The sequence below is a fragment of the Salmo trutta genome, chromosome 14 (assembly GCF_901001165.1).
Source record: "Salmo trutta chromosome 14, fSalTru1.1, whole genome shotgun sequence".
Taxonomy (NCBI): Eukaryota; Metazoa; Chordata; class Actinopteri; order Salmoniformes; family Salmonidae; genus Salmo; species Salmo trutta.
In genome coordinates, this window is record NC_042970.1 from 51,826,693 (window position 1) to 51,846,346 (window position 19,654).

General features: G+C 42.9%; 1 protein-coding gene across 1 annotated transcript; it reads right to left on the reverse strand.

The window, feature by feature from the left end:
* Window positions 1-4,360: 4,360 nt before the first annotated feature.
* Window positions 4,361-18,824, reverse strand: LOC115147833 (uncharacterized). Its single transcript, XM_029690111.1, has 2 exons — window positions 18,711-18,824; window positions 4,361-5,062 (listed from the first exon to the last, which is right to left on the reverse strand). Exons 1-2 carry the CDS (start codon window positions 18,822-18,824, stop codon window positions 4,361-4,363), a joined length of 816 nt encoding a protein of 271 aa, XP_029545971.1.
* Window positions 18,825-19,654: the final 830 nt, after the last annotated feature.

Sequence of the window (19,654 nt, forward strand, 5' to 3'; positions counted from 1 at the left end):
CAATACGTGAAAAAAAAAATTGTAATATGTGAAATTTTGAAAAATGTTGTATGCTTTAAATGAAATGCCAGGAAGTCATACACATTTTGCCGTTTGATCCAGTAGAAGTCGCTGCACATTAATGAGGAAGAGAATCGTCTTTTAGGACAACAGCTGATAATGAGAAATTGACGCGCTGTACCAAAATGAACGAATGGCGGAAGTTAACACAATCGCGCATTAGATGAAGCATTCTGAATATGGAGGAGCTTAGTATGCTGACATTTCTCGCTTACTGCATTCCTTTTTTACGAAACAGTACATTCTAAATAGTATGTACTATGATACAGTAAGTACACAGTAAGCATTTTAAGTAGGCAAGACAGATTTCGGACACGGCCAATGTCTCCATCTGTCTTTATTATCCCCTCGTGCTACTGTACAACTACCTCAGTGATGCTAAGTAGTTGAAGTCATTCAGTAAACACTTCCCATCTCACTATGATGAATCATCAATTCCTAATAACTGATTGGTTTGTTCATTATAGTTGGTGTTAGTGTATGGGTGACTTACACTTCCTCTCATCTCTCCGCCTCTCTCTCTCGCTCTCTCTCTCTCTCTCTCTCTCCTTGTCTCTGTGAGCTGTATTATGAGGAAAAAACGAACGTGGACTGAGGAGTCCAAATATTGTACAAAACATTTGAGCCTCGGGAATTAAAGCGTGCGTGTGGTTGCATTCACAGACACAGCGATCAGCTCGTTGGAGGTGAACTGGGAGCACAGTGCTGTAGGAGGTGGGATAGAGGAGACAGCAAACAGAGAGGGCTTCGTCCTGGTGACAGACACAAACATGGTGAAGTTGACATACACACACTAACTGCCATTCCCTTGTATCTCTCTCTGTTAGTCTAATCTTGGCTGGGATTCTAGTCAGATGTTGAAGTTCAACGATGAGACATATGGAGTCAAGTCTTCCTATCACTCCAGCCTCCATGTATATAAAGTGTGCACGTGTATCATCCCTTCAGCTCCATATTCTGTGTTAAGAAAGCTTAGTTGACGTTTTAACCTCGACAAACACCCCATTCCCAGCTGACATACCTGTATTTATACTGATACCTTTTACATAGAATCATACATTTTCTCTCCTTCCTGTAGCTGAGGGTTTGTATCTGTGTCTGTGTGTGCTATTGTAGTGTTCATTGCGCTCTTTCTTTGTATCAGTGCCGCCAGAACTTCCCCCAAAGCCCAGAAACCTGTACAGACCAACAGAACTCACCTACAGCCAGGTACAGTACACACACACATCGTCTGAAAATGTGCACAGACTCAAATTTACACCACATGCTCTAGACCAGGGGTATTCAACTCTTACCCTATGAGGTCCGGAGCCTGCAGGTTTTCTGTTCTACCTGATAATTAATTGCACCCACCAAATAAGTCCCTGATTAGAGGTTAACCGGTAAAACAAGCAGTGGAACTGGCTTCAAGGTCCAGAGTTGAGTTTGAGGGTTCTAGACTATTCGCATCCCACTATCCTCTGTAGACATGATCCAACTCTGTGAGCATATTGGCCATACTACAATGAGTATTTGCCACTTGTACCCATTTGCTTTCTTTGCTGACCACAAGCATATACAGATGAAGCTGTTTGAGAGAATGCCAAGAGTGTGCAAAGCTGTCATCAAGGCAAAGGGTGGCGACTTTGAAGAATCTCAAATATAAAATATAAACATTTGTTTAACACTTTAACACTGAATGAGTCCTCCAAATAGGATCGGACCTCCATTATGCCATCTGCTGAGTGATTCCTTCGTGCTACATCCCCAGTTGCTCTCTCGTCAAACAGCATCCAAACAGCAGACGCTTGTGGCACTACTGCTGGTGCTTCTGCTCCATCTGCTCCCTCTTCTTCCTGTTGCCCTGGTGCCTGAGCCAGCTGACTGCTGGAGCTGTCCCTCCCTGCTGCTGAGGTTATTCTTTGAAGAGCCTCAGCAATTGCTCTGGCATCACTGAAGGCTAACTTCTTAAACCTGGGGTCAAGTGCAGCGGTTTCTGATAGCACGTGATTATATTCCATTCTGTGGAACATTCTGTCCATTGATAAACAAAGGGTGTCCATCAACTCTGTCACATGTCCTGTGGTTACATTTGCTTCTCTCTGGCGGCTGGCTGTGATTCGCTGCAGACCCTTTACACAGGAGTATCATTTTTGAGGCTTTCACATAGCTGAAAAGAGAGAACAGCAAGTTATTAGTTCAGCTCATGTTCTGTCTACTGATACTACATTCTCATCTACTGCTCATATACATATATAATACTGTATTAAATAATGATGTAGTAATAACTACTTACTGTACCTCTCTCCACTGATCTCCACAGGGACCTGCTCAAAGGCTTCCAGGACTCTGCACACCTCCTCCACCACCTCCCTTTCCTCTTGGGTCAGAGCATCAACAGGTGCGTTGACAATGGCCAGGGTAGAGATGATGGCATCCTTTGGCTCAAGAAATCGCTTCAACATATAAAATGTTGAATTCCATCTTGTAGTGCAGTCTTGTTTAGGCCTCAGCTCAGGCATCCCCATCTGGTGTTGTGTAGACTTAAGTTTTTCAGCACCTACTGTACTCCTGTGGAAGTATTCCACAGCTGCTTTCACTTTGTCCACAGTGGGCTTCATCACCTTCAGAGCATCTCTTACAATCAGGTTGTTTGTGTGGGCAAGACATGGATGATGGGTCCATTTTAACATTTTCATGGCTTTGGTTATGTTAGCTGCATTGTCGCTAACACAACAGACCACTTTTCCATCTACTTGCCATTCTCTGGCCACTCTCAACAGTTCCTCTGCGGTGTGTCTGTCGCTGAAATCAAAGCAGTCCAGAAGACAGCTAGACATCGAAAAATCTTCAATGAAGTGACATGTAACCGACATGTAAGAAGTGGTTACCGTTGATGTCCATCAGTCAGTGGTAAGGCAAACTGCGGTAGCTTTTTGGACTCTTTCCCGCACTGAAGCCTGTGTGCTCTCGTACAGTTGTGGAATAAATTATTTTGAAAGGGTTTTCCTGCTTGGAGTTGTGTACATTGGATTTAGACTATTGCTATAATTTCTAAAACCTCTGTCCACCACGATCGAAAATGGCTGGAAATCGGTGGCAATCATTTTAGCCAATGCAATATCAATTTGGCCTTGTTTTGCTACAGCCATAGACTTAGGCATAAACTGGTCCATAGAAGCCTGCATTGCTGTGGGTCGCGGAGTAGGCCTACTTGACTAAGTGGATACATCTCCACGTGTGGAGGAGCTGGCTCCAACACTATCACTAGCAGCCCCATCTAGATTCTCGAATCTCCCCTACAGCTAGCATCACAGTTCGCATACGCTGGTGTAGGTTGTGCGTAGAACTAGCTTTATATGAGATTTTGTTTTGGCAAATTCTACACTGCAAAATAAGTACACCATTATGTTTAGAGATGGAAAATAATGTAAGTATTTATAACCATTTTCTCATACACTCAAGTCGAGAAGTGGCTCAGTTGGTAGAGCATGGTGTTTGCAATGCCAGCATGGTGTGTGCAATGCCAGGGTTGTGGTTTCGATTCCCACGGGGGGCCAGTACAACAAAAAAAAAGTGAAATGTATGTATTCACTACTGTAAGTCGCTCTGGATAAGAGTGTCTGCTAAATGACTAAAATGTACAATATTTGTACATTATTCTTTTAAAAATTCATCAAGCTCTGTCAAGTTGGTTGTTAATCGTGGCTAGACAGCCATTTTTAAAACTTTCCAGAAATTCTCAAGACGGTTTAAGTCAAAACTGTAACTAGGCCGCTCAGGAACATTCAATATCGTTTTGATAAGCAACTCCAGTGTATATTTGGCCTTGTGTTTTAGGTTATTGTCCTGTTGAAAGGTGAATTTGTCTCCCAGTGTAACGGCCGTCTGAAAGAGTAGACCAAGGCGCAGCGTGGATAGTGCTCATCATGTATTTATTTCTGGTGAACACTTAAACAAAATAACAAAAACAACAGCCCAAACAGTTCTGTCAGGTAATACTCACGAAACAGAAAATAACCACCCACAAAACCCAAAGGAAAACAGGCTACCTAAGTATGGCTTGTACAAAAAACCCAGTGCTTTGGAGAACACAAGCTGTTTATATATGTTTATATATGATCATGTGTTGCACCAAAGCCTTATAATGTCAGGGGGGATTTAATTACATTTACATTACATTTAAGTCATTTAGCAGACGCTCTTATCCAGAGCGACTTACAAATTGGTGCATTCACCTTATGATATCCAGTGGAACAACCACTTTACAATAGTGCATCTAAATCTTTTAAGGGGGGGGGGTTAGAAGGATTACTTTATCCTATCCCAGGTATTCCTTAAAGAGGTGGGGTTTCAGGTGTCTCCGGAAGGTGGTGATTGACTCCGCTGTCCTGGCGTCGTGAGGGAGCTTGTTCCACCATTGGGGTGCCAGAGCAGCGAACAGTTTGGACTGGGCTGAGCGGTAACCGTGCTTCCTCAGAGGTAGGGGGGCCAGCAGGCCAGAGGTGGATGAACGCAGTGCCCTTGTTTGGGTGTAGGGCCTGATCAGAGCCTGAAGGTATGGAGGTGCCGTTCCCCTCACAGCTCCGTAGGCAAGCACCATGGTCTTGTAGCGGATGCGAGCTTCAACTGGAAGCCAGTGGAGAGAGCGGAGGAGCGGGGTGACGTGAGAGAACTTGGGAAGGTTGAACACCAGACGGGCTGCGGCGTTCTGGATGAGTTGTAGGGGTTTAATGGCACAGGCAGGGAGCCCAGCCAACAGCGAGTTGCAGTAATCCAGACGGGAGATGACAAGTGCCTGGATTAGGACCTGCGTCGCTTCCTGTGTGAGGCAGGGTCGTACTCTGCGAATGTTGTAGAGCATGAACCTACAGGATCGGGTCACCGCCTTGATGTTAGTGGAGAACGACAGGGTGTTGTCCAGGATCACGCCAAGGTTCTTAGCACTCTGGGAGGAGGACACAAGGGAGTTGTCAACCGTGATGGCGAGATCATGGAACGGGCAGTCCTTCTTTAATGCAAACTACAACACACATTTTCCAACCAGGTTCCAGATTAATTGGTCACGGTGGTTATGTCTCAAAAGGCACCCTATTTCTTACATAGTGCCCTTTTGACCAGAGCCCTATCTATTGTCCCTGGTCAAAAATGGTACACTACGAAGGGAATAGGGTGCCATTTGGGACATACCCAGTGTGACTCAGCATTTTCAAGATCATTTTAGCTTCTAATCAACCCAACAGAGCTTTTTCCAAATGGAATATCCTACAGAAAGGCGGGCTTACAGTATATTTGGCACTGGCGTAGTATCATTGCTATTTCAATTTAATGCATTACAATATTTTTTTCCCAGGCGAGTGCTGTATGCTGTGCTGTACTGTGACGTTGCAAAAAAAGTCTGCAGCCGTATTCCTTTGCTAAGACGGTTCATTGCGCATCCACAGTTGCCCCTCACTCGCATGCCTGCTTCACCTGGGACGACTTCAGAGATTCCTGTTTTACTACAGTCAAAAGGCAACAATAGCCACGATGCTGTTGACAACATGACTGCAGTTGTTTATGAACCCATAACAATCTAAGCCGTGTCTAAGCTGGGGGAGGGGGTTCTACTAAGCTATATGGAATTGTTTTAAGAAGGTCATACCAAGGAACGTTTAGCTATTTGATTTTGAAGACCCATTAAAGTATGAAAAATAAATATATCAATCTACACACAACCCTATAATCACAACGCAAAAACAGGTAAAAAACAGGTAAAACATTTTTAAAACTGAAATATTACATTTGCATAAGTATTCAGACCCTTTACTCAGTACTTTGTGAGTCTTCTTGGGTATGACGCTACAAGCTTGGCACACCTGTATTTGGGGAGTTTCTCCCATTCTTCTCTGCAGATCCTCTCAAGCTCTGTCAGATTGGATGGAGAGCGTTGCTGCACAGCTATTTTCAAGTCTCTCCAGACATGTTTGATTGAGTTCAAGTCCGGGCTCTGGCTGGGCCACTCAAGGACATTCAGAGACTTTCCGCCACTCCTGCGTTGACTTGGCTGTGTGGTTAGGGTCATTGTCCTTTTGGAAGGTGAACCTTAACCCCAGTCTGAGGTCATGAGTGCTCTGGAGCAGGTTTTCATCAAGGATCTCTCTGTACTTTGCTCTGTTCATCTTTGCCTCGATCCTGACTAGTCTCCCAGTCCCTGCCGCTGAAAAATATCCCCATAGCATGATGCTGCCACCACCATGCTTCACCGTAGGGATGGTGCCAGGTTTCCTCCAGACGTGACGCTTGGCATTCAGGCCAAAGAGTTCAATCTTGGTTTCATCAGACCAGAGAATCTTGTTTCTCATGATCTGAGTCTTTAGATGCCTTTTGGCAAACTCCAAGCGGGCTGTCATGTGCCTTTTACTGAGGAGTGGCTTCCGTCTGGCCACTCTAGCATAAAGGCTTGATTGGTGGCGTGCTGCAGAGATGGTTGTCCTTCTGGGAGGTTCTCCCATCTCCACAGAGGAACTCAAGAGCTCTGTCAGAGTCACTATCAGGTTCTGTGTCACCTCCCTGACCAAGGCCCTTCTCCCCCGATTGCTCAGTTTGTCCGGGCGGCCAGCAGTAGGAAGAGACTTGGTGGTTCAAAACTTCTTCCATTTAAGAATGATGGAGGCCACTGTGTTCTTGGGGACCTTCAATGCTGCAGAATTGTTTTTGTACCCTTCCCCAGATCTGTGCCTCGAAACAATTCTGTCTCGGAGCTCTACGGACAATTCCTTCGACCTCGTGGCTTGGTTTTTGCTCTGACATGCATATATAGACAGGTGTGTGCCTTTCCAAATCATGTCCAATCATTTGAATTTACCACAGGTGGAATCCAATCAACTTGTAGAACCATCTCAAGGATGATCAATGGAAACAGGATGTACCTGAGCTCAATTTTAGCAAAGGGTCTAAATACTTATGTAAATAAGGTATTTCTGTTTTTTGTTTTTAATACTTTTACAAACATTTCTCAAAAGATGTTTTAGCTTTGTGATAATGGGTTGTTGTGTGTAGATTGCTGAGGATTCAAATAAAATGTAATCCATTTTAGAATAAGGCTGTAACGTAACAAAATGTGGAAAAAGTCAAGGGCTCTGAATACTTTCCGAAGGCACTATACTTCCATTCATTTTTTATTGCAATTGGTTTTTATTGGTTTTTAAAAGAAGATATAAAGATAGAACATAATGTAACAACATAAATAAAGCAACACGTTACATTGATACTGTTCTATGTAACAGCTGTTGGACCAAAAAATATATACAGTACCAGTCAGAAGTTTGGACACACCTACTCATTCAAGGGTTTTTCTTTATTTTTACTATTTTCCTCATTGTAGAATAACAGTGAAGACATCAAAACTATGAAATAACACAAATGGAATCATGTAGAAACCAAAAAAGTGTTAAACAAATCTAAACATATTTTATATTTTAAATTCTTCAAAGTAGCCACCCTTTGCCTTGATGACAGTATATATACATACACACATGAAGTGATCAGTAACTTCCTTTCCATATAGCATAACATGCAACCTTTCAATGTAAATGTTTATGTAACTTATATTATCTGAACCCGAGAGTAAATATCTCAGTGTGGTTACCCTGTTACTTTTGTGTTTTGTAACACTTCAATTATGTTTATTAATTTAGGATAACCTCAAATTACTCAGTCAGCAGGCTATTAAAAGGAAAGGAATCAATACCCCCTTAAAAATAAAAATAACAAACACATTTTTGTGCATAGTGTGATGTGCCATAATACACATAAGCCCCTTTCAAATCACCCAGATAAGATGCTAAGATGCTAAGATGGCAGGGCTATGCAGGTCAATAATCATACCATTAACTTGTATTCCCTGTAGTGGATTTAGTTGGTATGACATGTACTGACCTAGATTTTTATAAATGTCCGATGTCTATGGGCTACACTGAGTTACATGATAATGCAGGTGAATTACGAATGTGAAGTAAACCAATGAAAGTAGAGATCCCACGATCTCCAATGATAACTTAGAGGTATAACTACAAACTATGGTGGGGAAAGATAATCGCTATGGCTGCGTTGCGCTTCTACCATGGATTAATGACATGGGTTAGCTACAAGGCTAGCTCAAACAAAAGCAAAAACGAGCATTAAACCAAAACAAGGAAATCCTTTGCTTTAAATTATAAGTTAACTAATGGTTGCCTCAAAAAATGAGAGCTAAACAAAATTGTGAAATCCTTATATGTACATAATGTTCAATACACACTCTACTAGGTAGCCATCTAAGGAAAATAACAAGATTAAGAAAGTATTATTTCACTTTTGGTCTAAGCATCATGAATAGTGCAGATCCTCTCTAGTCAGAATTAGCTGAGATTGAGAACAAGTAACGTCAGCTAACGTTAGCTAAAGAGTTCCGATCTGTAACGTAAATGTTAGCTAACTAGCTAACCTGACAATAACATGGGCCATAATCAAAAATGCTGATTACTAGAAAAATTCACATAACGTTACAGCTAGTTACCCATCTTCTCCAGGTGGAGTTATAGTCCCTAGCAGCACAGGTAACCAGTCTACTACGGGATCAGTGTCCCACCCACGGGGCAGTTGAGCTAACGTAGGCTAATACGATTAGCATGAGGTTGTAAGTAACAAGAACATTTCCCACGACATAGACACATCTGATATTGGCAGAAAACTTTAATTCTTGTTAATCTAACTGCACTGTCCAATTTACAGTATATATTACAGTGAAAGAATACCATGCTATTGTTTGAGGAGAGTGCACAGTTTTGAACATGAAAAGTTATTTATAAACAAATTAGGCACATTTGGGCAGTCTTGACACAACATTTTTAACAGAAATGCAATTGTTCATTGGATCGTCTAAAACTTTGCACATACACTGCTGCCATCTAGTGGCCAAAATCTAAATTGCAGCTGTGTCCTCCTCCTTTTTGTACCACCAAAGATGGTGGTACAAAAAATACAAAAGAACGGTTGTTTTTTTCTTTGTATTATCTTTTACCAGATCTATTGTGTTATATTCTCCTACATTCTCCTACATTCCTTTCACATTTCCACAAACTTCAAAGTGTTTCCTTTCAAATGGTACCAATAATATGCATATCCTTGCTTCAGGGCCTGAGCTACAGGCAGTTAGATTTGGGTATGTCATTTTAGGCGAAAATTGAAAAAAAATTGGCGGATCCGTAAGAGTTTTACAAATCAACAAATGTAACGTCCATGCAGCTGGATGGATCGGTTCAGTCCTTAAACTGGCAAGCAAAACTAGCCTCCAGATAGCCACATGGTTTGTTAGGCTAGCATTTCACCCAAAGTTGGGAAGAGAGAAAGGAATTACTGTTGTGTTCGATCTTCACTTGTAAAATTCTTCAGAATTAAATCCTTAGCTAGCGCTGGTTCTGAGAAGCTTTTTAAGAACACCATCTGGGGTTGTTATCTTCAAATCCTCAGGGTCCCATAGGCCATAACGGATTCCCTCACAGCCCCTGAGCATGGCCCTCCCCTCCTTGAAAGCAGCCCTGTGGTTGGTAACCGCCTGAGTGTAGTCAGGGTAGAGTCAGGTCTGGTCTCTAAGCGGGATATCACCTGTTGTCCTCGGCTGCTTTGAAGAGGATTGCTTCTTTCTGTTGTTAGAAGTGACCTCTTATCACGAGAGCAATGTGCGCGGTCAAGCAGCGGGGGTTTGTCCAGGCTGAGTGTCAGCTGTAGCATCTCTGCAATTACCTCTGTAGTGAGCTTGCCATCCTCCTGTCTATCTCTCACACCCGTCACGCATAAATTCGAACGATGGAATCTAGACTCCAAATGTAGATTTTTCTATCTAAGTTCCTTGATTTCCTTTTTAATTTGGAGAGCATTCCTTTCCAGTGTGGTGATTGAGTCAAAGTAGCCATTAGCTGCCATCTCCAGGCTGGTCATGCGAATGTCCAGTGTCTCATGGTTGGATCTAGCCTGTTCAGTGGCAGTTTTCAGCTCCTCTCTCAGCTGGCTAACCTGGTTTTGTAGCTCTGCCGACTGCATCTCTGCCTATTCGTCCATTTTGTCAATTAATTCCTGCTTCATTTCAATTAATGCCTGTAGAACAGCTTCTTGTCCAGTCGCCTCGGCTGTGCATTGTTCAGCCGTTGGTGGAGCCTCATGGTCCTTGGCTAGGCTAGCTGGTCTGTTAGCATTAGGCTGATTCTTGCGGTTGGTGCCTGACATTGTCAACAAAAATGACAAAAACATTACGGTAAGCCTTAAAATTTAATCTCACGTTTTAGAGTGGTATTTTGATCAAAATTACAATCTGACCATATGTTTTGGAACAAACTAATCAAATACTTACACGTTCTGACGAGGAGCTCAGAAAAGTACGTCCTCACATGGTGCCGCTCCAAGCACTCCCCGTACATTTTTTCAAATGGTGCTGGGGACCTTCAGCCAAGTCTTGTGAGGCCTGTGGGCATTCTATAGCAAAGTCTCACATTTCCACAGAGGGGTCATTTTAGTGTGCAGCCAAAACTGTACAGATGCTACAGACAGAAGTTGGCAGATCGGCTGTACCAACTTCAGACGAGCCCCAAGACGCTTATGGGGGTCGTAGAGCAAAACACCATTGTGTTTATGAGAGACTCATCTTTCCATAGAGGGGTCAAACCATTCGGAAGCTACAGACAATTTTGTGAGAAGACCGATTTTCGGGATGTCTCAGGGTTTGACAAACACCGTTCTAGCTCAATTCGCGGCATTTTCGCAGACGCAGGCGGTGATTGCACATCCGGCGGCGGCGGCGGTTATGTTGACAGTTGGGACACTTCGGCTATGAACAGAGCGTGACCCGGCAGGATAAGCACATTCATTATTGTGTCATCTAACATTGGCAGAGGAACGCGCCCTCCATCTGTAGATAATTGCCAACAAACTTTGTGCTTTTTGTCAGTCTGTAAGAGAGATTGTAACATTAATGATTTACCGTTGCTGCAGGACAGGCTTTTTGAAAAGTAACTTATTAAAAAATGCATCTGCAGATAGATATACCGAACACATATACAGTATGTGTATCCTACACTCAGTTGCCAGTTTATTATGTACGCCACCTTGTTCACGAAAACAGACAGTGAGTCACGTGGCCGTGGCTTACTATATAGAGCAGGCAGACAGGGATCGAGGCATTTAGTTACTGTTGGATTGAACGTTAGAATGGGCAAACCAGTGCCAGGCGCGCCGGTTCCAGTATCTCAGAAATGGCCGGCCTCCTGAGCTTTTCACGCACAACAGTGTCTACCAAGAATGGTGCGATAAACAAAAAACATCCAGTCAGGGGCAGTTCTGTGGGCAAAAACAGCTTTTTGATGAGAGAGGTCGAAGGACAATGGCAAAAATTGTGCAAGCTAACAGACGGGCCACAAACAGGCAAACAGTGGTGTGAAGAACGGCATCTCGGAGCGCTTAACTTGCCGGTCCTTGTCACAGATGGGCTATTGCAGCAGACGACCACACCGAGTTTCACTCCTATTTGCTAAAAACAAGAAGAAATGGCTCTAGTGCGCACGCTATCACCAACACTGGATAATTGAGGAGTGGAAAAAAGAATTCTGGTCCGACGAATCCCAGTTCCTGTTGCATCATGCTGATGGTAGAGTCAGGATTTGGCAGAAGCAGCATGAGTCCATGGCCCCATCCTGCCTGGTGTCAACGGTACAGGCTGGTGGCGGTGGTGTAATGGTGTGGGGAATGTTTTCCTGGCACACGTTAAGTCCCTTGATACCAATTGAGCAATGTTTGAATGCCACACCTTATGGAATCCATGCCTTGAAGAATTCAGGCTGTTGTGGAGGCAAAGGGGGGTCCGACCTGGTACTAGATGGGTGTACATACAGTAATAAAATGTGTTCATCATATAGAGAGAAAGAGAGTAAATTAGTTTATGAATCCTATGCTGGATGTCTCCACAAATCCAATGTACAACAATTCACACAATAGGAAATGCTTCTCTCTCTCTCTCACTGTTGTGTGTGTAAATGGGTTTTCACAGTGCGACGTCTTGACGAGTTCATTTGCTTTAAGGTTACAACTGAAAGGAAATGAAGTAAAATGAAAAATTAAGCAAGTGGAGCACCGTGTGTCAGATGATAAATGTTCAGTATATTTCTCCCACCTACTACTTCGGATAGCGAACGGCAAGGACAGTATACAATGCTGTTCTAAGAAACGACTCCCTATGGATGGGCCTATTGTACTGAATCATCTATTGGCAAGAGCTCTACAGACAACAATCCCCTCTATAGACAACCAATTATTGTGTACATTAGCTTTAACAATCTGTATAATACTTCATTTATAATGCATTGTAATGCAGTTATAATGCATTGTAATGCAGTTATAATGCATTGTTAGTATGTTGTAATTTTTATTCTGATTTATAACAGCCATGTTGAGTTAGTTGAAAAGGCTCATACATGCTTATAACTAGGAATAAATCATTAAACCTGTTGACTTTCAGTAAATTGTTACCGTAAATTCCGAACTATAAGCCGCAACTTTTTTCACAGGCTTAAACAATGACGCGGCTAATATATGGATTTTTCACGCTTTCAATTTTTTTTCCCCCAAAAAAAACACATTCTGTGACGTGCTCACTTTCATTAGACCAATGAAATTGCCGAGCGGGTTACGGTCAAACAACTTTTTTGTTTACTGTTTAGATTAAATCGAGCCCTCTCAAATTAGCAGTAAATAATAAGTACACTACTGGAATATTGGAATCTTTCACAACCTAATAAAAACATTATTCTCTGGAGTCGCTAAACTCTAAGAGCAGTGTTCTCAAAGAATAATGTATTATTCCACGGTGCATTGGTATTTATGTTACCGAGCACTTTCTGTAGAGCAGAACTCCCTCTAGTAATTCAAAGGCAGGAAGAGAGAACAAGATAAATCCCTGTGTATCGTTGAGATATAAATCAAGATCATTTAGTAGGACACGAACACAGTGAAGACTAGAGACGAAGGGCCTATTCAGACAATTCTTTCTGATTCTGGTGAGGCACATATCCTTTAGTGGTGAAGTAACTGCCCAGTGTTTCCAGATTTCAATGAAATATGACCTATAATTACTACCAATATGAGTTAAATAGTTTTCCTTCCAAAAAATGGTAATTAAGTATGTAAAAAGTAGCTTTTCTGTGTTGAATGGTGTGGACATACCCCAACAACAGAATGGTGTGGGTGTATAACGGTCATTAAAAATATTAACGCAAGTACACTGCTGATTGGTCAGCTCATCCTCCTCTATACTGCTGATTGGCCAGCTCATCCTCCTCAGAGAGATGACGTCATGTTCTATGAGGAAAGAGCAAGCATTTTTTAAACGGTCTGTTTGAGATACAGGTTTGAGGTGGGGGGTTTTTTAAAGTATTTTTTTCTCCAATTTATACTTAGGCCACAAATACAATTATTGGACAAGTCAGCAACATTATTTGGATATGATTAACAGAATAAATATTAACTTTTAAAAGTGAGATTTTCACTGGGCAATTACTTTACCTTCCACTTAATAAGTCCAATTGTTATGAAGTCATGCATTGATGTCAATGTAAGACTAAATTAAAAGTTTGACTTTAGTGGAAGTTAGGGTTCACACCTATGTTTGCACGTGTCACTTTTTATAGCTGTCTTTATTTCTACTTCACTTTATTTGTTTTACCTTTGTTCTTCTCTTCCTTCATTTTGTATTCCTTTGAAGTTGTATTCCCTCTGTCTTGAAAATAAACTGTGCACCACTGCCCATTCTATGTAAAATGTATGTATCTGGATTTAAATGTATTGAAATCGATTTAAAAGTAAAACCACTTCGGAGATTCAGGGCCTGCATTTACAAAAATGTATGAGAGCTCATCTACTTTTCCCCCTGTCCATGTAATGTTATTAATTGTGATCTAAAAGGCAAAACTGATCTTAAGTAAGCACTCCTACTCTGAGACACTTTATGAATATGGTCCCAGATTTCTTACAGCCTAGGCAATGTGGCAACAGTGTGACACATACAGTAAGACCACTCTTTCCTCAAGACGGTAATGTTATTCACAGCCCGCCTAATTATTGTGGCCGCATCTTGTGTGTGTGTGTGTGTGTGTGTGTGTGTGTGTGTGTGTGTGTGTGTGTGTGTGTGTGTGTGTGTGTGTGTGTGTGTGTGTGTTTGTGTGTGTGTGTGTGTGTGTGTGTGTGTGTGTGTGTGTGTGTGTGTGTGTGTGTGTGTGTGTGTGTGTGAGATTGCTGCGTCGAAGCCACAGACGGGGAGGAACAGGAGGCGCTAACACATGACTGGCCCTCATCTACTTCTAATGTCCTTGCTATCCACTGCATATTCATTCAAGCGGCATACTGTATGGTTCTGGAGTAGGTTCATTTCCAAACCAAATTTCAATCACGAGGCAACTGTTTTCAGTGTGCTACATCTGTGGATGTGCCATTATGTTGCCAGATTTGAAAACAAATAAATGTGTAGCTTAATATTCATAGAAAAGGGATAACTCATGCAAACAAAAAATATTAAAAGAGAACAATGACATACTTTGTTTTATTCATCTTGATGAGTTGTATGAATAAATGTATTGGTTTACAAAATGCTGCTCTTGACAGGTGATCTCGACGGTTGGCTATGACTCAAAATACACAATCCAAGCAGACAAATTCAACTGATGTGGTGCAAATGATTGACAATGAAAGTGTTGAATGCAGTATAGAAGCACAGAAATCCCTCTTACGATTGTGGAGGAATAACCTATTACAGTATGTAGAGAAAATGTAAGTCATTGTTACGTCCTGACCAGTAAAAGGGGTTGTTTGTTATTGTAGTTTGGTCAGGGCGTAGCAGGGGGTGTTTGTTAAGTGTGTTTCGGGGTTTTATGGGCAATGTTCTATGTTAGTATATTTCTATGTCTGTGTTTATTTAGTCTATTTCTATGTTCAGGGTTTTTGGTTTGGGCTTCAATTAGAAGCAGCTGTTCTTCGTTGCTTCTAATTGGAAGTCATATTTAAGTAGAAGTTTTTGTCACTGTGTTTGTGGGTAGTTGTTCCGTGTATAGTGTGTTGCCTTACAGGACTGTCTTCGTCGGTGTTTGTTATTTTGTTTAGTGTTCATGTTCCTTCTCAATATAAAGAAGATGAGTATACACATTCCCGCTGCATTTTGGTCTACTCCATACGACAAACATGACAGAACTACCCACCAACAAAGGACCAAGCAGCGGGGTAAGGAGCACTGTGAAGAAGGATGGACATGGGAGGAGATGAGGATGAGTATATCCGGGGCTATGGAGGATTTAAGGAAGACCGAGAGGCATCCCCCCCCCCAAAAAATTGGGGGGGGCACATGGGGAGTTGGGCAGAGTGAGGATGGAGACCTGAGCCAACTCCCCGTGCTTATTATGGGGAGCGACGAATGAAGAAGGCACCGAGCTATGCGGAAATGCGCACTGTATTGCAAAGAAGCATTCAAAGGCCGGTGCGATCAATGGAAGCTCCTCAGCGTGGCCAGGCTATATTGAGCACTCAGTCAAGAAGGGTTGTGCAGGCTGTATGCTCCAGACCTCCAGTGCATCTCCAGGGTCCAGTTTACCCTGTTCCTGCTCCTCGCACTAGCCGGGAGGTGCGTGTTACTAGGCTGGCGCCTGCAAAGCCAGCCCCACGCATCAGGCCTTTAGTGCGCTTGCCCAGTCCAGTACGTCCTGTTCCTGCTCCTCGCACTAGCCCCGTGGTGCGCGTCCCTAGTCTGGCGCCTCCAAAGCCAGCCCCAAGCACCAGGCCTTTAGTGCACCTGCCCAGTCCAGTACGTCCTGTTCCTGCTCCGCGCACTAGCCCTGTGGTGCGTGTCCCTAGTCTGGTGCCTCCAAAGCCAGCCCCACGCACCAGGCCTCCAGTTTGTCAGCCCAGTCTAGTACGTCCTGTTCCTGCTCCTCGCACTAGTCTTGAGGTGCGTGTCCCTAGTCTGGCGCCTCCAAAGCCAGCCCCACGCACTAGGCCTTCAGTGCGCCTGTACAGTCCGGCGCCGCCAGAGTCACCCCCCAGTCCGGCGCCGCCAGAGTCGCCCTCCAGTCCGAGGTCTCCAGCAACGCGCCTTAGCCCAGAGACTTCTGTAGGGGTATACAGGCATGAGCTTTCAAGGGGGGGTGGGCAGGCTAGTTTATGGACCTAAGCCAGAGCCTGAGCCACCTCCGTAGTAGGAGGATTGGGGGGGGGGTGTAGCACAAGAACCGTCGGTGACGGTGGCCACCCTCCCTTCCCTCCCTTTAGTTTGGGATTATTTTTGATTTTGGGGTTTATTTTTGTGTTTTTTGTTTGAGGTGCATCCTGGGTCTGCACCTTTGGGGGGGTGTACTGTCACGTCCTGACCAGTAAAAGGGGTTGTTTGTTATTGTAGTTTGGTCAGGGCGTGGCAGGGGGTGTTTTAGTGTGTTTCGGGGGGTTTTGGGCAATGTTCTGTTAGTATATTTCTATGTCGGTGTCTATTTAGTCTATTTCTATGTTCAGGGTTTTTGGTTTGGCCTTCAATTAGAAGCAGCTGTTCTTCGTTGCTTCTAATTGGAGGTCATATTTAAGTAGGGGTTTTGTCACTGTTTGTGGGTAGTTGTTCCGTGTATAGCGTGTTGTCTTACAGGACTGTCTTCGTCGGTGTTTGTTATTTTGTTCAGTGTTCACGTTCCTTCTCAATAAAAGAAGATGAGTATACACATTCCCGCTGCGTTTTGGTCTACTCCATACGACGAACCTGACAGTCATAACTGCAGTGCCTTCAGAAAGCATTCATACCCTTTGACTTATTCCACATTTTGCTGTGTTACAGCCTGAATTCAAAATTGATTAAATATACAGTACCAGTCAAAGGTTTGGACACACCTACAAATTTTTTCTTATTTTTTTTTTACTATTTTCTACATTGTAGAATAATAGTGAAGACATCAAAACTATGAAATAACATATATGGAATCCAGTGTAGGCTCCTCAGAGGAGGAAGGGGAGGAACATCCTCCTCAGTGAAATTTTATAAGAATAAAAATAGTAAAACATTAAAAGTTATCATTTTTAAATAAAACTATACTAAATACATTATGTCACCAAATAATTGATTAAAACACACTGTTTTGCAATGAAGGTCTAAAGTACCTTCAACAGCACTCTCTGGGGTAGCACCATGTCCACCTCTGGGTACATTGACTTCAATACAAATTAGAGGAGACGGAGGAAGTAGATTATAAATGATTTTTTTGGTTTTATAACTTTATTTTTGTGTCCAGTTGGTGCAATTTATTTTAGTGCGAATTATTTCAATTTGCCTTGCGAACTTCAGTAGCAGTAGCTGCCAGCTCGAGTGTGCACTTTTCGCCGCCAAAGCTACCGCACATTTTGTAGACTTTTTGTTGAAGAAGGCTTTCATTCTCTGGGGTACACAGAAAAGGTGCGAATTAAAACGGAGGGTCGAGCTCTGCCTGAGATCATTTTCATTAAGGATGAAAAGGTGAGGGCGTTCAATACCAATTGGTATCAAAAGTATAGCTGGTTAACAGGGAGCCTTTCATCAAGCTGCCTGTATTGCTGGCCTTGCCTGCTTTTTGGAAAGTCTGAGCCTTGGGGGTACAGTGACCTGAAGAACATCGATCGTTCAGCTAAACGGCAAAACAAAAGCAGGGAGTATATACATGACCACATCAAGATTCAAGCTTCTGGGAAAAAGCTGCATCAATCATGACGAAGGTCTGCGTATTCAAACTACGCAACACAACGAGAAAGTAAGAAGAAACTGGGATGTTCTCAAGAGGCTTATCAACACCACTGCATTTTTGGGCATGCAAGTTTTGACTTTTAGAGGACACAACATTCGGGAAACTTCCACTGCCAAGTGCAACTACAACGAGCTTGAATTGGTAATTGCACGTTACGACGCTTTACTTGCTGAACATATGGAACTTTCTACTGTCCTTTTTGGGATATCGAAATCAATTCAGAATTATTTGATTGCTTCCATCGCATCATCCATTAAAAGTTAGATTTAAAGAGAGATTGATGCAGCGCATTTTTTTTCGCACACGCTCTAGTAGGCTTTCCACTTTCCTCCGGTAATTATTTAGCAAAGATGATAACACATAATAAAACTGAGTTCAGGCACATGCCCATTCATTCATCCGATGGACACACTTCCTCTCCCAGACCCACACATGCATGTGTGTTTGAGCACACACACACACACACACACCTCACTCCCCTTCTTGGCTTCCATGGCAACCCCCACGGGAACCTTTCCCCAATAGAATCTTTCCCCCACGGGAACCACCAGTTGGCATTCTCACAAACATTCGCAACTTTATAGAACTTTTCTCACCGCTCTGGTAAAAGCTTTTTTGAGGCCTTGCTCACAATTCATTCTGTGGCAGCACAATGACCAAACTATATACTGTATGTGAGGCTCTTGATCATATCTTTGATCATGACACTGGTGAGGAGGAGAGAGGCCAGGAAACTGACAGGGAAGATGCATTAGAGGAGGAAGTGTCAGAAGTTGAAGACAACACAGAATATGATCCAGACCAAAAGACAACCGATGTGGAACAATCCAGTGACGAGGAAGAGGGCCCTGCTGAGGTTGTTGTTACATTCCGGTCAAAGAATGGGAATTTGTCCTGGTCTTCATCCCCACCCGAGAGGAGAGGTCGGCTGTCGGCTGCAAATGTTATCAGGATGACCCCGGGGCCAACGAGATACGCCATATCCCGGGTTGATGACATAAAATAATTTTCTATTACCAGATTGTTTTATCTTCACCGTAAAAATAAGACATGTTGTTGTTTGGTGAAATGCTCATTGAACTTGTGAACAATATGGAGTCAATTCTATTCATTTGAATATGTAAATATTAGATTTAGATGTGATCAATTAAAAGAACGCTTTGATGCCATTTTTTTACGTTACCATGCAAGACATGAAGTATCACTTGCATGTACTCATTATTTTATTTACTGAGTGTTGCACTTTTGCGGGTTACTGGCACATACTCCTGTAAGAGGATGACGGCACGTTGGCCCATGGTGGTGTTCTTCAACATCCTAGATGTGTCGGCCTACAACGCGTTTGTGGTGTGGATGGAGGTGAATCCAGGCTGGAAGCTGGGGAAATTCTTCAAGAGGAGACTATTCCTTGAAGAGTTGGGGAAAGCAATGGTAGGCACCCCTCATTCAAAGACGCCAACACCTTCCTTGAATACCATCCTCTGCTGGATTGGTGAGAGATATACAAGGGCCAGAAGCAACATCTACGGCCGCCAGAGACAGAAGAGACAAAAGGAAGAGGTGCAATCTGTGTGCACCAAGAGATGTCAAAACGAGCATTATGTGCCATAAATACAGTGCATATATTTGCAAGGCACATGCAACAACCACCATGTATTGTCCAACATGTGCATGAGAACACACAAAATGTAACCACCATTGTGGACATTTTAATGTTTTTGTTAGTAATACTGTTATTGTTACTGTTGTTCTTTAATGTGTTCAGACATACATTTTGTAATATGGTAAAGTGATCATGTGTAGTTCTGGGC